Genomic DNA, 16,515 nt, shown 5'->3' with positions numbered 1-16,515 from the left:
CTCGCTCTATCCGCTAGGGTAGCCTCAAGCTCAGAGATCTACCTACTTCTGTCTCCCTGTTGGAATTAAAGGCATCTTCAGCCACTATGGCAGGTTTTTTTTTTTTTTTTTTTTTTTTTTTTTTTAATTTACTTACTTATTTAGCGACAGGATTTCTCCATGTACCCTGGCTGCCCTAGAACTTCCTATGTAAATCTGGCTGGCCTCAAAAATCACAGATCTGCCTTCCTCTGCTTCTCAAGTGTTGAGATTAAAGGCATAACACCAGCATACCTGGCTTTATTTTTATTATTTTTATTTGTGTGTGTGTGTGTGTGTAGTGTGTACGTGTACACTGATGAAGGTGACAGAAATGATTTGATTCCCCTGGAACTGAAGTTACAGGAGGTTGTGAGCTGCCAAGTATTGGGAACTAGGTTTGGATTATCTTGAACAACCCCAAATGCTCTTAAACACTAAATGGTTTCACTGGGGGTGGTGCATGCCTTAAATCCCTGTGCTCAGGAGGCAGAAACTACTGGATCTCTGAGTCTGAGGTCAGCCAGGTCTATAGAGTTCCAGGACAGTTAGGACTATACAGAGAACCCTATTTTGGGAACAACAAAAACAAAAAACCAAACCACTAAGTGATTTCTGAGCCCTGAATTAAATAATTCTGAGGATCACAGTGAACTGGATGAACGAGCCTGGTAGCTGAAAGTGAGCCACACAACACATACCAGGAAGCCACAAGCCTGCTGGTTAACTGAGGGTGTGTCAAGGCAGTTTAAGCAGCAAGGATCAGCCTGCTTACTTTGCCATGTCGCCTCAAATAGCTTCAGAATAGGGGGAAAAGCTATTCTGCCTCTGTTCAACTGCCCAGGATGTGCTGGGCACAAAACCAGGGCAAAGTGAGGAGAGAGTGGTAATGGCTGGGACTTCCCTTACAACAAAGTAAGCAGCCCTACCCTACCCTTACAGGCAATGATGGACAAGAAGCTGCAGAGATAACTGCTGCTCCTCACACTCTCTGGGTATAGAGAGTCCCTTCAGGATGGACCTCAGCATGGCACAAATCTAAAACAATTCAAGTTCTTTGACTTAGCACCTAGAGCTTTCTGAGGCAAACTGCAGCCTGCCTTCCCAGGCCGTAACTCTCATCACCCTCCAAACATCGTCCACAGAAGACACGGCGGGCACATGCTAATCCTTGCACTCTGGCTTCCACAACCTGTCTTTACCTGGAATGGTCCTACTCCTTCATTTCTTCTATACCCCATTCCTCTAAGGACTCAGCTCAGAAGCACCCCCACAAACGCATACTCCCTGGAACCGTCTGACTCCCAGTTCCAAGTCTCCCTTCTCCTGCCACACTGTGGCTGTGACTGGATGCCAATGGTGGTGTGCCTTATTTGAGAGATAACTGGATGCTTCTAGAGAGTAACAACTGGGCCCCAGATGGCCCGCCTGGGCAGACAGTTTCACAGTGTGCTCAACATGTCTGCAGAGCTGGGTGGAACTATAAACTACCAGCCTCTTGTCTTTGCCATCATGATCTAACAGAAACAAACAGTCCACCCTGGGATGCCATCCACGAGCCCCAGCTCCTAGTGTTGGGAATGGCTGGCTCTTTTTCTGGGATGATTTGTGTGGCTTGGCCTCTCTGCTTCTTACCTCTGAACTAAGAATAATGGTTCTTGTCAGAGAAGCTGAGTGTTTTGAGATGAGCAGCCCTAGAAACAGATTCTCAAATTCAAGGCCATTATTTTAAACCCCCTTTAGAGCTATGTACCATTTACCAGCTAATGCCAGGAACTTGAAGCCTATTTGCAGCCAAAGCCTCTTCTTTCCTCACAAACACCCTAGTGTACAGCAGCAGTCAAGAGAGCCGCACTGAGGACTCTTGGGTAGCCCGCTGACTTTGTATTCCAGAGTGCAGGGATCTCCATTTCAAGTGTGGAGACAGTTCACGGTTTCAGGCCCCTGTGCTCTCCAGTCTCGGGTACAAATTACCTGAGCCCACAGGGTTCTCAGTCAGCACCAGAGTGATGTCACTGTGCTCACGACCACTGCCTACACACTGATAAGTGAGTCAGCCTCTATACAAGCATCTGCCTGCCCACTCCCCATTGTTAGGTCAGACACATCCCAAGGGATGCTTAGTGGATCCTGTCTGGGAAATTCTGTACCTGCATTTATGTAGTAGCTATTGGTACTAAAAGTACAACTATTACCACTTGGCCATTCTTGATAATTTAAATTTTTAATTTAGAAATGGGTCATCCAGCCGGGCGTGGTGGCGCACGCCTTTAATCCCAGCACTTGGGAGGCAGAGGCAGGCGGATTTCTGAGTTCGAGGCCAGCCTGGTCTACAANACAGCCAAGGCTACACAGAGAAACCCTGTCTCGAAAAACCAAAAAAAAAAAAAAAAAAAGAAATGGGTCATCCAACTTTTTTAAAGGGTCCCAGCTGAGGCGGAAGAGATGGCTCGGTGATTAAGAGCATTGCCTGAGACAGTTTCTTCTTCTTCTTTTGAACAATCAGGCTAAAAATCACAATCTAGTCTAGGCATAATGGTGTATAGCTTTAATCCCAGTACTCAGAAGGCAGAAGCAAGCAGATCTCTGTGAGTTCAAGGCTAGCCTGGTCTACAGAGCAGTTTCAAGCCACCCCAGTGATATTATACAGTGAGAGTCTGTCACAATAAATAGATATAGATAGACAGCCTGGTGGCTCAGTAGTATAGCATTTGCCTAGCACGTGCTAGGCTTTGGGCTCACTACCCTAGGTTTGATCTGTTTATTTACCTTACATATATAACAGTACTCTGGATGCCATAAAACCCAGCAGTTGCTTGTAGGTACTCAAGCTGTGAAAGGATATTATAAAACATTCATTCCCAATTATATTGATAATTTATGAGTGTTCAAGGAGATAAAGTTCTAGACTTATGAAAACATCAAAAATATCAGAGCCGCTGTTGCACAATCCACCTCAGAATGCCTAAGGCAGGCCTGGGTTAGTAGCAGTAGTTTATATAACCCAAGTCTCAGCTTTCTCATCTCTAAAATGGGAGACGCCATGCAGTGTACAGGGTTACTGAAACGGCTAAAACAGTGATCAAATCTGTCAAGCACATGCTGTCTTCCCTAGGAGCAACAAACTGAATCACAGGCGGACAGATAACCACTCCTTCCTAAGGCATGGCCACCGAAGCAGCATTGTAACTTGATGCCCAGACAGTCTAATGCAGACTTGCCATGCAATTAGTGGCAATATGTTACTTGTAGGCAAATTCCAATGGGAAAAAATGCTCCAGAGAAGTAAAAGCAACGGGTCCACCTGAGAAAAAAATTAAGAAATTAAGAATCCTAGTACTCCAGAGGCAGAGGCCAGCAGAGGTCTACATAGTAAGTTCTAGGACTTATGGAGAGAGACACTGTCAGAAAAGAAAAGAAAAGAAAAGAAAAGAAAAGAAAAGAGAAGAGAAGAGAAGAGAAGAGAAGAGAAGAGAAGAGAAGGAAGAGAGAGAGAAAAAAGCAAGAAAGGGAAGAAAGAAAATAAGTTAGCAATCATTTAACTTTTAAACGTCAGCCTTGAGGCTGGAGGGATGCTCAACAGTTAAGAACACTTTCTACTCTACCAGAGGACCCAAGTTCAGTTCCAAGCACCTATATCAGGTTGACCACAATTGCCTGTAATGGCAATCAGGCAGGCACGTGCACACGCACATACACAAACAATGTTGTTGGCTTGGTTTTTTTTAATGCCAGTCATCATATCTGAGTCCTATGAATCCTGGGACACCAAGATGATGAAATGTCTCACACTAGTGGGGAAATCTCAAGCAATCATCTTTCGGGTCGTCTTGTCTAAAGAGCCCTCCCTCTCTGGGTCTGAACAGGGAAGAGCGGTAGGGCCGTACAGAGACAAGTCCCATTTTTGTGTTTACAACTATTGGATCTTATTAGGATTACAAAAATCCACAGTTCTTGCTTAAGCAGATAGTAAAGAATCCATTCCTAGGGTTCGTAGATCCCACGTCCTTTTACAGGAAGGGAAAGAACTGCTATCAACTGATTTAACTGAATTAGTGAAGCAGATTCATCATTCGAACAAACAATGCCTTCAAAGAGATCCTCATGTTAATTACTTTATTACTAAACAGACTTAAACATCTGTCCATTCTTACATCATCTATCACTGGAGTATCTGATTCAGACACAGCTTTTAAAAAGCATAGCATACACTTCCATATTTTTAAAGAATTATTTATTTTATATATGAGTACACTGTTTTCTCTTCAAACACTCCAGAAAAGAGCATCAGATCCTATTACAGATGGTTGTAAGCCACTATGTGTTGCTGGGATTGAACTTGGGACCTTTGGAAGAACAGCCAGTGCTCTTAACTGTGGAACCATCTCTCTAGCCCCTATGTCTTTCTTTCTAAAAAAATTAGTTTTTTTTACTGGGGCTGGAGAGATGACCCAGTAATTGGGTACGCTTGTTGCAGAGGACCTAGGTCACAACCTGAAACTCCAGTTCTAGAGGATCTAACAGCCTCTTCTAGCCTCCATGGACACTGCATGCAGACATATATGCAGTCAAAACATCCAGACATATAAAATAAAAATAAGCTTTTAAAAGTATATATAATAAAATTCTAGGCCGGGCGTGGTGGCGCATGCCTTTAATCCCAGCACTCGGGAGGCAGAGGCAGGCGGATTTCTGAGTTCGAGGCCAGCCTGGTCTACAAAGTGAGTTCNTTTCTGAGTTCGAGGCCAGCCTGGTCTACAAAGTGAGTTCCAGGACAGCCAAGGCTACACAGAAAAACCCTGTCTCGAAAAACCAAAAAATAAATAAATAAATAAAACTATGTCTTCAAACAAGAAGCAAAAGTGTCACTAAGGGAAATTCCCACTGCTCAGCTCCTTGGGTTTCAAGTTTTCCACCAAAGGGCCTCTGGGCCGGACAGTCCAGCAGGCACACTCACTATTAAGATACTGTGGCTTTCAACCTGATATCACTATCCAATTAATTTAGTAAGATTCCTTCCCATATGCTAATGATCTAGAGTGGCTTTACTAAACGTGAGGATACTACCTTTGTAGTAAGTCACAGCAATGAGCAGAACTTCTTGAAGATACATTTCGCATAGGCTCGGTCATACATTCTCAGCGGAACTAATAATAAATGATTTGCTTCCATGAATCTAAAGAAATGTACTGGGACTGGAGTGATGGCTCAGTGCTGTTCTTCCAGAGGTCCTGAGTTCAATTCCCAGCAACCACATGGTGGCTCACAACCATCTGTAATGGGATTGGATGCCCTCTTCTGGTGTGTCTGAAGAGAGTGACACTGTGCTCACGTACTCACGTACATAAAATAAATAAATATTTTTTTTAAAAAAAGGGGGGGCTGATGAGATGGCTCAGTGGGTAAGAGCACTGACTGCTCTTCCAAAGGTCCTGAGTTCAAATCCCAGAAACCACATGGTGGCTCACAACCATCTGTAATGGGATTGGATGCCCTCTTCTGGTGTGTCTGAAGAGAGTGACACTGTGCTCACGTACTCACGTACATAAAATAAATAAATATTTTTTTTAAAAAAAGGGGGGGCTGATGAGATGGCTCAGTGGGTAAGAGCACTGACTGCTCTTCCAAAGGTCCTGAGTTCAAATCCCAGAAACCACATGGTGGCTCACAACCACCCACAGAGTGAGCAGAAGTCATAAATTCAATTCCCAACAGCCAGATGAAGGCTCACAACCATCTGTATAGCTACAATGTGTACTCATATACATAAAAGTAAATAAATAAATCTTTAAAAAAAAAGAAGTATACCAAGACAGAGTGTAATCGCCAGTCTCCACTGCTCAATCTTAGATAACTGTATGTAACTAAAATAAGGCCCTCTCTACAAACTCTTTTCTTCTTTATTAAAATAAGAAAAAAGAAATCTGAATGACCTAAAGTAGATGCTTCCTTAATTAGCTCCCATGCCATAAAAAGAAACTGGGGCAGTCAGATGGTTCAACAGGTAAAAAGGCAGGAAGTGCCTGACGACCCAAGTTCAATCCCCCAAATCCCAGCCCCATTCACATGGGGTAGGGAGAGAAACAACTCTACCAACCTGTCTTTTGGTCTGTGTGTATGCGTGTGCACACACAAACACTCATGTGCAAGCACACAGCATGCACTAAAAGCTAAAGATGTGGTGGTGCACATCTGTAACTCAGAACCCCTGCACTCAGGAGGCTGAGGCAAGGGGTCACAAGTTCAAGGGTAGCCTGGGCTATATATTGCAAGGCTCACTCTTGCACTGCTCATACTCACCCTTAACAAAATAAAACAAGGAGCTGCAAGATGGCTCAGCAGGCAAGGAGCTTGCAACACAAGCCCGATGACCTGAGTTTGAGCCCCAGCACCCACAGGAAAGTAAAGGCAGAGAACCAACTCCTAAAGGCGGTCTTCTGACCTTACACATATGCTGTGCCATGAGTGTCCCAATAATAATAATAATAAAATAAAATTTTTAAATGTAGAGGCTGGAGAGATAACTCAGAGGTTAACGGTGCTTGCTGTTCTTACGGAGGACCTGCGTATGGTTCCTAACACCCAATTAGGCAGCTCTCGACTGTCTATAACTCCAGTTCTAAGTGATCTAGTGCCCGCCCAGTCTTCCAGAGCACATGCACACATGTGGAGCACATAAACACACTGAGGCATTCATACATACACATAAACAGTAACTAAACAAATCTCTTTAAGAGGGTTGGAAAAACAAGAGAAGAGACCCTTAGACATCTGAACATCTTTCTTAGGAAACTGTTAACAGAGTCTTGACTATAAAGGTGCTCAATAAAGTTAGTTCTTGTCCTTAGGCTAGCTCCTGAGGCTGGGTCCTATTAACACTGAAAAGGCTGGGCAGTGATGGCACACTTTAATCCCAACCCTTGGGAGGCAGAGGCAGGCAGATTTCTGAGTTCGAGGCCAGCCTGGTCTACAGAGTAAGTTCCAGGACAGCCAGGGCTACACAGAGAAAGAAACCCTGTTTCGAAAAAACAAAAACAAAAACAAAAACCAAAAAGACAACCAAACAATGAAACAATGTAAATGTGGTCAGTGGTAACTTTATCGGACAAGTGCCATGTATCCCTTCTCTGTCCTGCATACTGTAGGTAATGTTCGCCTCAACCATCTCAAATGAGAATAAACTTAAGTCTCCTGGAAGGCAAGGCCCATATCCTGGTCACGTCTGATTCTCAGCTCTGAGCAGGGAGACTACGACCAGAGAACATAAGAACGAATATATAGCTTAAAGGTAAAGGAACTTGGAAAAAGCATGTGACCCTCTCCTCATCTAATTGGAGTTACTACCTGAGACACACTGCAAATAATCCAGTCTGGCTTCCACGCTGTCCTTTCAAAGGGCAGGGCACCAGCTTTGTAATGTGTATACTGCCAAGATAGCTTCTGAACTTGGATCCATATTCTGATGGGCAGACTATGGTGCTGACTCAATTCTTCCCTTCTCAGCCCCATACGGGGCTTGCATACATGGGGTATGTGGAGGGACAATGTCAGCCATGATAATGCCTATGGCAATCACAGAAGTAAACAGAACACATGATGTCTCTGATCACTTGATCAACAAGTCTCTGAGATGAGATACATCGCTTTATAAGCCTCACTTTCCTCCCTCTACACTGGGACGAATAAATACACCTTCTTTTGTGTGTGCCTGTGTGTAGTTGTATGAATACACATATGTACATGTATATAGATGCTAGGTCAAGGTTTAAAGGTCAAAGTTGAATAGCTTCTATTAATCACCTTAATTTTGGAGACAGGATCACTCACTGAACCTGGAGCTCTGAAATTCAGAAAAGCTGACTGGCCACTAAACTATGTGATCTGCTTGTCTCTGCCTTACCCCAGCTGGGTGACAGCTGGGTACACTGCTGCCCCTTCTCATGGGCGCTGGGGATCTGAACTCAGACCCTCATGCTTGTGTGGCAGGTGCTTTACCATGAGCCATCTCTCCAGCCCCAAGTCTGGGTTTAGTCATACAATACTCATCCGTATCTAAATACCCACTGAGCATTAACTGTAATGCAGACGCTGCTGGGGATACAGCCATGACATGTCTGTAAAATCCCACCTCGTGGAGCCATAGACACTGTGGATACTGTAACGCTCAGGAGAAAGCACTTTACAAACTTCAAAGGATTATCCTACTATGACATGCAGACTTGACCTGTGCATCACCATACCCAGCTGCCCGCTGCCCCAGCTAAAAGCCTGGAAATGATCTTCTCCTGTCTCAGTCCTGCTTACTCCAATAATCCCAGGATATCACCAAGTCTCTTCTGACTCTCCGTTAGAAGTCTTGGGTGTGTATTTCTTTGTCCATTTCCATGTGTCTGTGCTGGGCCTTTATTCCCACCTGCTAGCACCTGTGCAACGGTAATGTCGAGCAAGGACTGATCTTTTACCATATGGCAAGCTTTGTGCTAAGAACTTGCATGCACAGCATACCTCATCCTGTACTGCTGATGCTAGGACGTACAGAGGGGGGAAAGGCACGGAATAACCTGCCCGGGCACACAGTCAGGAAGGAAGCTACAGCTCAAGCTCTGGTCTGTAAGATTCTGTCTTTATGTTACTAGATTCCTGCTTCCGTCCCTCCCTGGTCAGTTTACACACCTTAGTTTACACTGCTGCTGGAAGGTTCTTTAAAAACCCAAGTAGATAAGATCTTCTCCTATAAAAGAAGCACCAGAGGCTCTTGGGCATCTCCTGGGTAAGATACCAAGGCTCCCAGCCAGTCTCCAAGGTAACCTACAGCCTGTCCAGTCCCAGACTCCAGCTAGGAGGCCCGTAAGCTGCTCCGGAATACACTAAACCCTGTGACCTCCCTCAATCTCCTTCCTCTGCAGAGCCTCCCTCCCTCCCTCCCCTTCAAACAAGAATCTCTCCCTGCAGGGCAGTGGTGGTGGTGCACACCTTTAATCCCAGCACTCGGGAGGCAGAGGCAGGCGGATTTCTGAGTTCGAGGCCAGCCTGGTCTACAGAGTGAGTTCCAGGACAGCCAGGGCTACACAGAGAAACCCTGTCTCNAAAAACNAAAAAAAAAAAAAAAAAAAGAACCTCTCCCTGTAACCTCAACCATCTAAACACACTTCACCACTGGCTTCTAAAATTACTCCTGGCCCTTCCCACCCCCACATTTCCAATCCTGACTTCTCCCAGGAAGACAGGCAGTGTTTTCTCATCTCTGACATTCAGAGTCCCAGCCAGCAGTAGGTCAGGAAAGGAATGGCGTGTACACGGTGGTAGTAAAGCCTCACAGCACAGTCTGAGGAAGTGGTTAGGTCCTAGGACAAGAATACATCTATCAGACCGCAAGACAATAAAAAGAAGGGAAGCTTGCAGCAGCTCCTGTCCTCACAGGCAAACTCACAGAGAACGGTCAACAATTTCCTTACAACTGAGTCACTTCTCCACAGTCTCTCTACAAGCGCGTGGAAAGCCAGTTCGGTCACCTCTACAACTGCAGAAACTAAGCTTGCCTGGCCAGGGACATGAGTTTCTGATCTCACTGTATGGCAGGAGGGCAATGTGCTCGGTATCTGGGAGGCGGGAGAGGATGCATAGTGACAACCCTCCTCCACTCCACGGTGAGGAAACAAGCCTCCAACATGCAGATTGGCAAAATCCAGGACTCTAATTACCAATAGTGAAAAGAGGGTCCTGATTAAGGCAGAGCTGTCAGAGAAAAGGGCTGATTAGAGAACACAGCCCCGTCCGTTCTCCATCTCCACAGCTCTAACTGGTGTCCGGTTCACAGATGGATGCCTGCACCTTCCCTGCATGCTCCTCCCACTCTCCAGACGCAGCCAGATGCTTAAAACTCTAACCAATGATTAGAACTGGCTTCAGAACACCCTTCCAAAGCTTTCCATCCATTCAGAATTAAAACTCTGTTAGCAATTCAAGGCCCACCCCTCCCTCCGCTTCCCCCACTCTCCCGTCAACCACTAGAAAGATACAGAGATCTTCCAACCTCTTAAAGCAGGCCAACTTCCCAGCCATTCCTCTGCTATTCTCCCAACCAAGAAAAATCCCCCCAAAGCTGGGTCCTTCAAAAGGCCTCAGTTCAAACTTGAACTTTCAAAGATGTTACCCTGACCATCCTACCAAGACAGCACCCTACTCTACTATTCACTATGACCCCACTTCTTAGTCCTAATTAGTGCTCATCACTAACATCTTCAAAATGGTTAGTTTCTTCAGGTAGTGTCTGCCCTGCCCCCACCATCTCCCTTTTTGAGACAGTATCTCTCTTCTTGGCCAGCTGGGCCTTCAGACTGCTCTGTAGACATGGATGACCTTGGCTCTCCTGCCTCTACCTCCCAGGTCTGGGCTAACAGGCTTTCAGGGACACGCACCGCTAGTACCTTTTCTTTAAAGCAGACACTGTTTGATATCCCTCTATGAATCAGACTGGATGTCCTGGGTGCTCGGAATTCCCTGAATATTTGCTACGATATTGGCAGAGGAGCAGCCCTCAAGACAGGTTATCATTGTGATACAAAACAAGCTAATGTTTCCCATGTTAGTTAAGCCCCTACTAGTACTGGATATTATAAACACTCTTAGGAGGATAAATCCACTAAAGGTCACAATCCTGGAACAAATTTCCCTGGTAACCTTCTGGGTTAAATACTTGTTTGCATGATTCCCAAACCCCCCCCCCCCACCTTCGGCCCACTCTCAAGGGGTGACCTGTCACGCTATGATTCATGGTCACATTGTTGTAACAAAAACACACAAGAGCATTTTGACTTTCTTTACAGTCATTCACACATTTCCACATTCATCTCACTGAGGAAAACTACAAGGTACTTCCTAGACAGTTTCGCTTCCTAGACAGGACGCAAAGAAGCTTTCAAGTTCCAATCAACAACAGGACTGGGTCAACAGCGGCAGAGTCCTCGTCATTTCTGGTTCAAGAGGAACGGGAAGTGGTGAGTCACAAGAGGGCAAGGCTTACAACACGGAAGCTCTGAGAATCACAGGGTTATCGACATCTTAGGTCTCGCAGAGGCCAGCTCCTAGCTGGTGGATGTGGAACTCAAACTCAAACAAGTACACTCAACAAGTGAACACAGCGAGCGGGTCCCGGAGGGTCTCTTCACTCCCCAATTCTCCATAAAGGAGGCTTCTCAACAAGACTCCCAAGTCAGGGGCAGAAGGCAGCTCAGACGTCACCAAGGGCTCAGGAGAGGACAGAGGTGGACCAAGAAACACATAAATGATAGGGTGGGGCAAAGAAATGAACCAAGGTGGGGGTAGAGGCAGTGGCTGGAAAGATGGGTGAGGCCAAAGAGAAAAGAATACAAAGGAACAGAGTGGAACAGACTGAGCAAAGTTAAAGTGCTGTGAGATCTGGGTCAGAAGAGGCCTGCCAGGGTAGGGAGAGTTTGAAGGGAGTCTGATGATGCAAGTGAACCGGCTCAAGGAGACCCAGAAGGAGTCAGATGGAAAGGGATCCCCGGCTCGGACAGACAACGAAAGAAGTCTGGCCGGAGAGTTCCAGAGTCGAGAGAGACCCCGAAACGAGTTAGACAAAGTGGAGTCCCGGCCTGGGGAGCCTTAGGAGAACCAGTGGAGAGTCTGATGGGGCCCCGGCCGTCTCACCGCGCTTATTTTTGGTGCCGTGCTTCTTGGCAGCCGTCAGCTCCTGTTCGATCTTCTTCTCCAGGAACTCCTGCTTCTTGCTTAGCATCTCCTCCGTGTCCCGAAGTCGCTGGATGGCCTCCTGGGGGGTCGGGCCGCCCTTGCCCGCCTTACCCCCTCCAGCCCCGAACAGCTTCCCGAACACCGACATGGCTGCTGCTCGCCGCGCCGGCCTCCGGCGCCCACTCCGGCTCGGCTCGGCTCGGCTCCCGCGCCCACTCCCGGCCTGCCGCTCCCCGCAGCCGCAGGCCTCGCCTCCACCTCCGCCCCGCAGCTGGGCCCGGCCGCGCCACCTCCCACAGGCCCCCACGCCCGGGCCCGGCCGGCGTCAGGGCAACGCGCCGCTGACTACAGCTCCCAGAGCAGCACGCGCCCGCAGCCCCTCGAGTCTAAGGGAGGACCGCGCGCTGCATGCCGGGAGTCTGAGTTTTCCGGCTCCTGGCGTACTGTGGCGCACCTTTTTAGTCTCGCAGAGGTCAAAGGGCAATGTGGCATGCTGGAAAATGTAGTCTCTTTGGAATGTGTTCCGTAGAGATGAAAGACCAGGAGGAGAAGAAATAACTATTACAAAAAGAGGGGTTCGAGCCGGGCGTGGTGGCGCACGCCTTTAATCCCAGCACTCGGGAGGCAGAGGCAGGCGGATTTCTGAGTTCGAGGCCAGCCTGGTCTACAAAGTGAGTTCCAGGACAGCCAGGGCTACACAGAGAAACCCTGTCTCGAAAAACCAAAAAAAAAAAAAAAAAGAGGGGTTCGTTGTGCTGGTCCGTGATAGAGCCCTGGACCTAATTCACAGCACCCGAAGTAATAGTGATAACAACAGCACTCATTTTCTATGATCTCTGGAACATAGTACTTTACATGCATAATCACATTTGATTCTTAAAGCAGTTTACAACAGATAAAATGCTGTTCCTATTTTGTGTGTCTGTTTTGGAGCCAGACTTCCATGTAGCCTAAGCTGGCCTTGAACTTCCTAAGGATCAGAGGTTGGCCTGTCTCTGCCTCTGAAGTGTTGGATCTGTGCTGTTGTTCCTAATTTATATGTCAGTGAATCAAGCCCAGGAAACTGGCTGTCTAACTAGCTTACTTTACCAGACCGGTCCGTTCTCTCTCCTTGGATGAGCTGTCATTCTCTTTATTCATCTAAGAGACCTTCTGAAACCTAAAATAGACTAACCACCTTGGCAGTGTAATTCAACAGCAAAACTTCAAAATCAGCCTCGAACATTCATTTAGATACTTACTTCCTCTTGCTTTCCAAAGCTGTAAATTTGAAATTGTCACAGGTCCTCTTAAAAGAGTTTGTAAGTGAGATAGGAATAGAAAGGGCCCAGCTGACTACAGGCACTCAAATAAAGATGTGTGTTTTAAACAGGGCTTGGCAATTCATGCCTATAATCTCACATCTTTTGAGAGGCTGAGATAAGAGGACTGCCATGTGGTGGCACACGCCTTTAATCCCAGCACTCAGGAGGCAGAGGCAGGCGGATTTCTGAGTTCGAGGCCAGCCTGGTCTACAAAATGAGTTCCAGGACAGCCAGGGCTATACAGAGAAACAATGACTTGAAAAAAAATCCTGCCTTCATGTTCCTGTCTGTTCGAGTTCTGACCTCCTTTCATGATGCACAATGATATGGAAGTATAAGCTCTGTAAACCATTTCCTCCCCGAGTTGCTTTTGGTCACAGTAATAGTAAGACATTCTAGGAATGTAGAAAATCATGTTTGGGGGGGATTATATTAGAAAACTCAAATTTAACTTAAATACTCTTACCACACAATTGGCATCCATCTCTGGGGAAAAATTTGAACCTACATTGGGACTCTTGTTTTTAAAAGGGTGCTGAAAGCCAGGGGCAGTGTCTGTCTATAGTGGCTGACACGGGAAACCTGAGTTCCAGGCTAGTGTGGCCTTCATAACAAAATTCTGTCTCGGTCTCTAAAAGAGGATGAAGACGGAGGAGGAGGAAGAGGAGGAGAAGAAAAACTGAGACCTCCATGATGTCTGCCTAGGATATGGATACATCGCGCTGACACACGGACAGCTGCCGCCATCTTGTCTGAGAATTTGCCTGCCGTGGCAAGACTCACAGAGTACATCGGTTAAACACCGGAGAGGTTGGGCTTCACTGTTCTGGCCTTTGGGTCAAGTGCGGGTCCTTTTGAAAAGCTTTCTTAACTTCTAACACCTCCGTAAAAGCCATGTGACAAACAGGGTTGGAGTGCTCTCTGGCTGCTCTGCCAGGCTCAGTTCCCAGCACCCATGTGTGCAGTGGCGCGCTCACAACTGCAGCCCGGGCCCAGGGAGATCCATCGCCCTCTCTGACCTCCTTAGACACCAGATGCACGTGTAGCACAAATATATACACGCATGCAAAACACCCATATAATAAAAGAATCTTTCTTACTTAAAGCCTCGTGAAAACAATGAGCACAATGTGGGTCACCCTGAACGAAAGAACGGGGGCACGAACACTCAAGCCAACCTTTCTGCCTTCACCTCTCAAGTGCTGGGATTATAGACAGACATGAACCACCATGCCCAGCTGGGTATCTTTTTGCTTTATTATTTCCAGTGCTAGGGATTGAACCCAAAGCCTTCCCTGTGCTGGGTATGCTTGTCTACATCCTTAATCCCAGCACTCAGGAGTCAGAGGCAGTCGTTTCTCCATGAGTGTGAGGCTAGCCTGGTCTACCGAGTGAGTTCCAGGTTTCACAAGACTATATAGTAAGACCTTATCTCAAAGGGTGGTGCTGGAAATGACCTCTCTGGAGAGTCAGAATGGGGATAGGCCAGACCCAACCCAGCAGAACCTGAGGGGGGAGAGGGAGATGTGTGCTGGAGGGGACCTCTTCCCAAAGCAATGGTGGGTTCAATTGAGTCTCTGTAAACCAAGTGGAGGCACAGGATGGGCCCACAGGCTCCAGTAGATGACCTTAGCCTAGTAGATGACCCATACTCTCCCCACTACACTCCAATGGATGGAAGGAATGGTCCATATTCAACCCTTTAGAACATTCGGTGGGCTCAGCCCTCAAAGCAATACAGAACCCCACCACTTGTCACGTTCTTTGCTGCTGTCACTCCACGCCTGGTCACCATCACCTCTTGCTTGGACTATTGCAGTAGCCCCTGAAGCGCGCCCCACAATAACTTCCCAAAGACACCTATCCCCAGAGTGTCCCTTAAAGGTTGTGAGAGGGACACCTATCCCCAGAGTGTCCCTTAAAGGTTGTGAGAGGAATAGTATTCTGGGTTATCCAGTTAGTCACGGTGTAATTACAAGGAGGACTGGAATGCAGGACGCTCCTCCTGACTTTGAAGAGGAAGCCAGGCCAAGCCAAGAAATGCTGACTTTAAGAATCAAGAAAAATGGGCTGGAGAGATGGTTTAGCAGTGAAGAGCACCAACTGCTCTTCCACAGGTCCTGAGTTCAATTCCCAGCAACCACACGGTGGCTCACAACCATCTGTAATGGGATCTGATGCCCTCTTCAAGAATGTCTCATGACAGCTACAGTGTACTCATATATGTAAAATAAGTAAATCTTGAAAAAAAGAAAGAGAAAAAGAGAGAGAGAGAAAGAGAGAGAGAGAGAGAGAGAGAGAGAGAGAATCTAGAAAAATCTAGAAAGGTGGTGGTGACACATGTCTTTAATCTAGCACTCAGGAGGCAGAGGCAGGCAGAGTTATGTGAGTTCAAAACTAACCTGGTCTACAGAGTGAGCTCCAGGACAGCCAGGGCTACACAAAGAAATCCTGTCTTAAAAGTGGGGGAGGGGGATTCAGAGATGTGATTGCTCAGTAGGTAAAGGCACTTGCAGCCAAGCCAGAGGACCTGAGTTCATACCCACACATATAAATAAAATGCAATTTTTTTTATTTTTTATTTTTTTGGTTTTTCGAGACAGGATTTCTCTGTATAGCCCTGGCTATCCTGGAACTCACTCTGTAGACCAGGCTGGCCTCGAACTCAGAAATCTGCCTGCCTCTGCCTCCCAAGTGCTGGGATTAAAGGCATGTGCCACCACGCCTGGCTGCAATTTTTGTTTTTGTTTTTGTTTTTTCTGGTTTTTCGAGACAGGGTTTCTCTGTATAGCCCTGGCTNTCCTGGAACTCACTCTGTAGACCAGGCTGGCCTCGAACTCAGAAATCCGCCTGCCTCTGCCTCCCGAGTGCTGGGATTAAAGGCGTGCGCCACCACGCCCGGCCCTAAACTCCCTCGTATTAACACAACCCTGACTTAAGCAACAAGCAATATGAACCTCTGACCTCCAAAACTATACAAAAAAAAAGTTATATTGCTGAAGCATTATGTTTATTGCCATTTGTTAAGGTACCGTGGGAGCCTGATACCCCTCCCCACAGGCTGTGCCCTCTTCATCCTGACCTCTAGCATTACCTCTGTACATGGTAACCAAAGATGCTTAAAAAGAAAAGTGCGGGCTGGTGAGATGGCTCAGTGGGTAAGAGCACCCGACTGCTCTTCCGAAGGTCCAGAGTTCAAATCCCAGCAACCACATGGTGGCTCACAACCATCCGTAACGAGATCTGGCGCCCTCTTCTGGAGTGTCTGAAGAAAGCTACAGTGTAATTATGTATAATAAATAAATAAATCTTTAAAAAAAAAAAGGTTTAAAAAAAAAAAAGAAAAGTGCGACAAAAGCTAAGCAGAGTGATGCATATCTCAAACCCAGTACTCAGGAGGCCGAGGCAGGAGGATCAGGAATTCAAACCCACTCTTGTCGAGTTCAAGGCCAGCTTGGGCTACTTGAGACCCCAAACCAAA

At 46.7% G+C, this 16,515-nt stretch overlaps 1 protein-coding gene across 1 annotated transcript in view; it reads right to left on the bottom strand.

Annotated features, from left to right (window-relative positions):
* The window catches only part of Chmp4b (charged multivesicular body protein 4B), a 37,808-nt gene extending 25,779 nt beyond the window's left edge, over positions 1-12,029 (bottom strand). The window contains exon 1 of the mRNA XM_021156597.2: positions 11,689-12,029. Within this exon, the coding sequence (XP_021012256.1) occupies positions 11,689-11,878 (190 nt within the window). The 5' untranslated portion in view covers positions 11,879-12,029. The remainder of the gene's footprint in view (positions 1-11,688) is intronic.
* Positions 12,030-16,515: the final 4,486 nt, after the last annotated feature.

The sequence above is a fragment of the Mus caroli genome, chromosome 2 (genome assembly GCF_900094665.2).
Source record: "Mus caroli chromosome 2, CAROLI_EIJ_v1.1, whole genome shotgun sequence".
Lineage (NCBI taxonomy): Eukaryota > Metazoa > Chordata > Mammalia > Rodentia > Muridae > Mus > Mus caroli.
The sequence above is the reverse complement of the archived record's forward strand: the minus strand, read 5'-3'. Positions and strand labels throughout refer to the sequence as shown.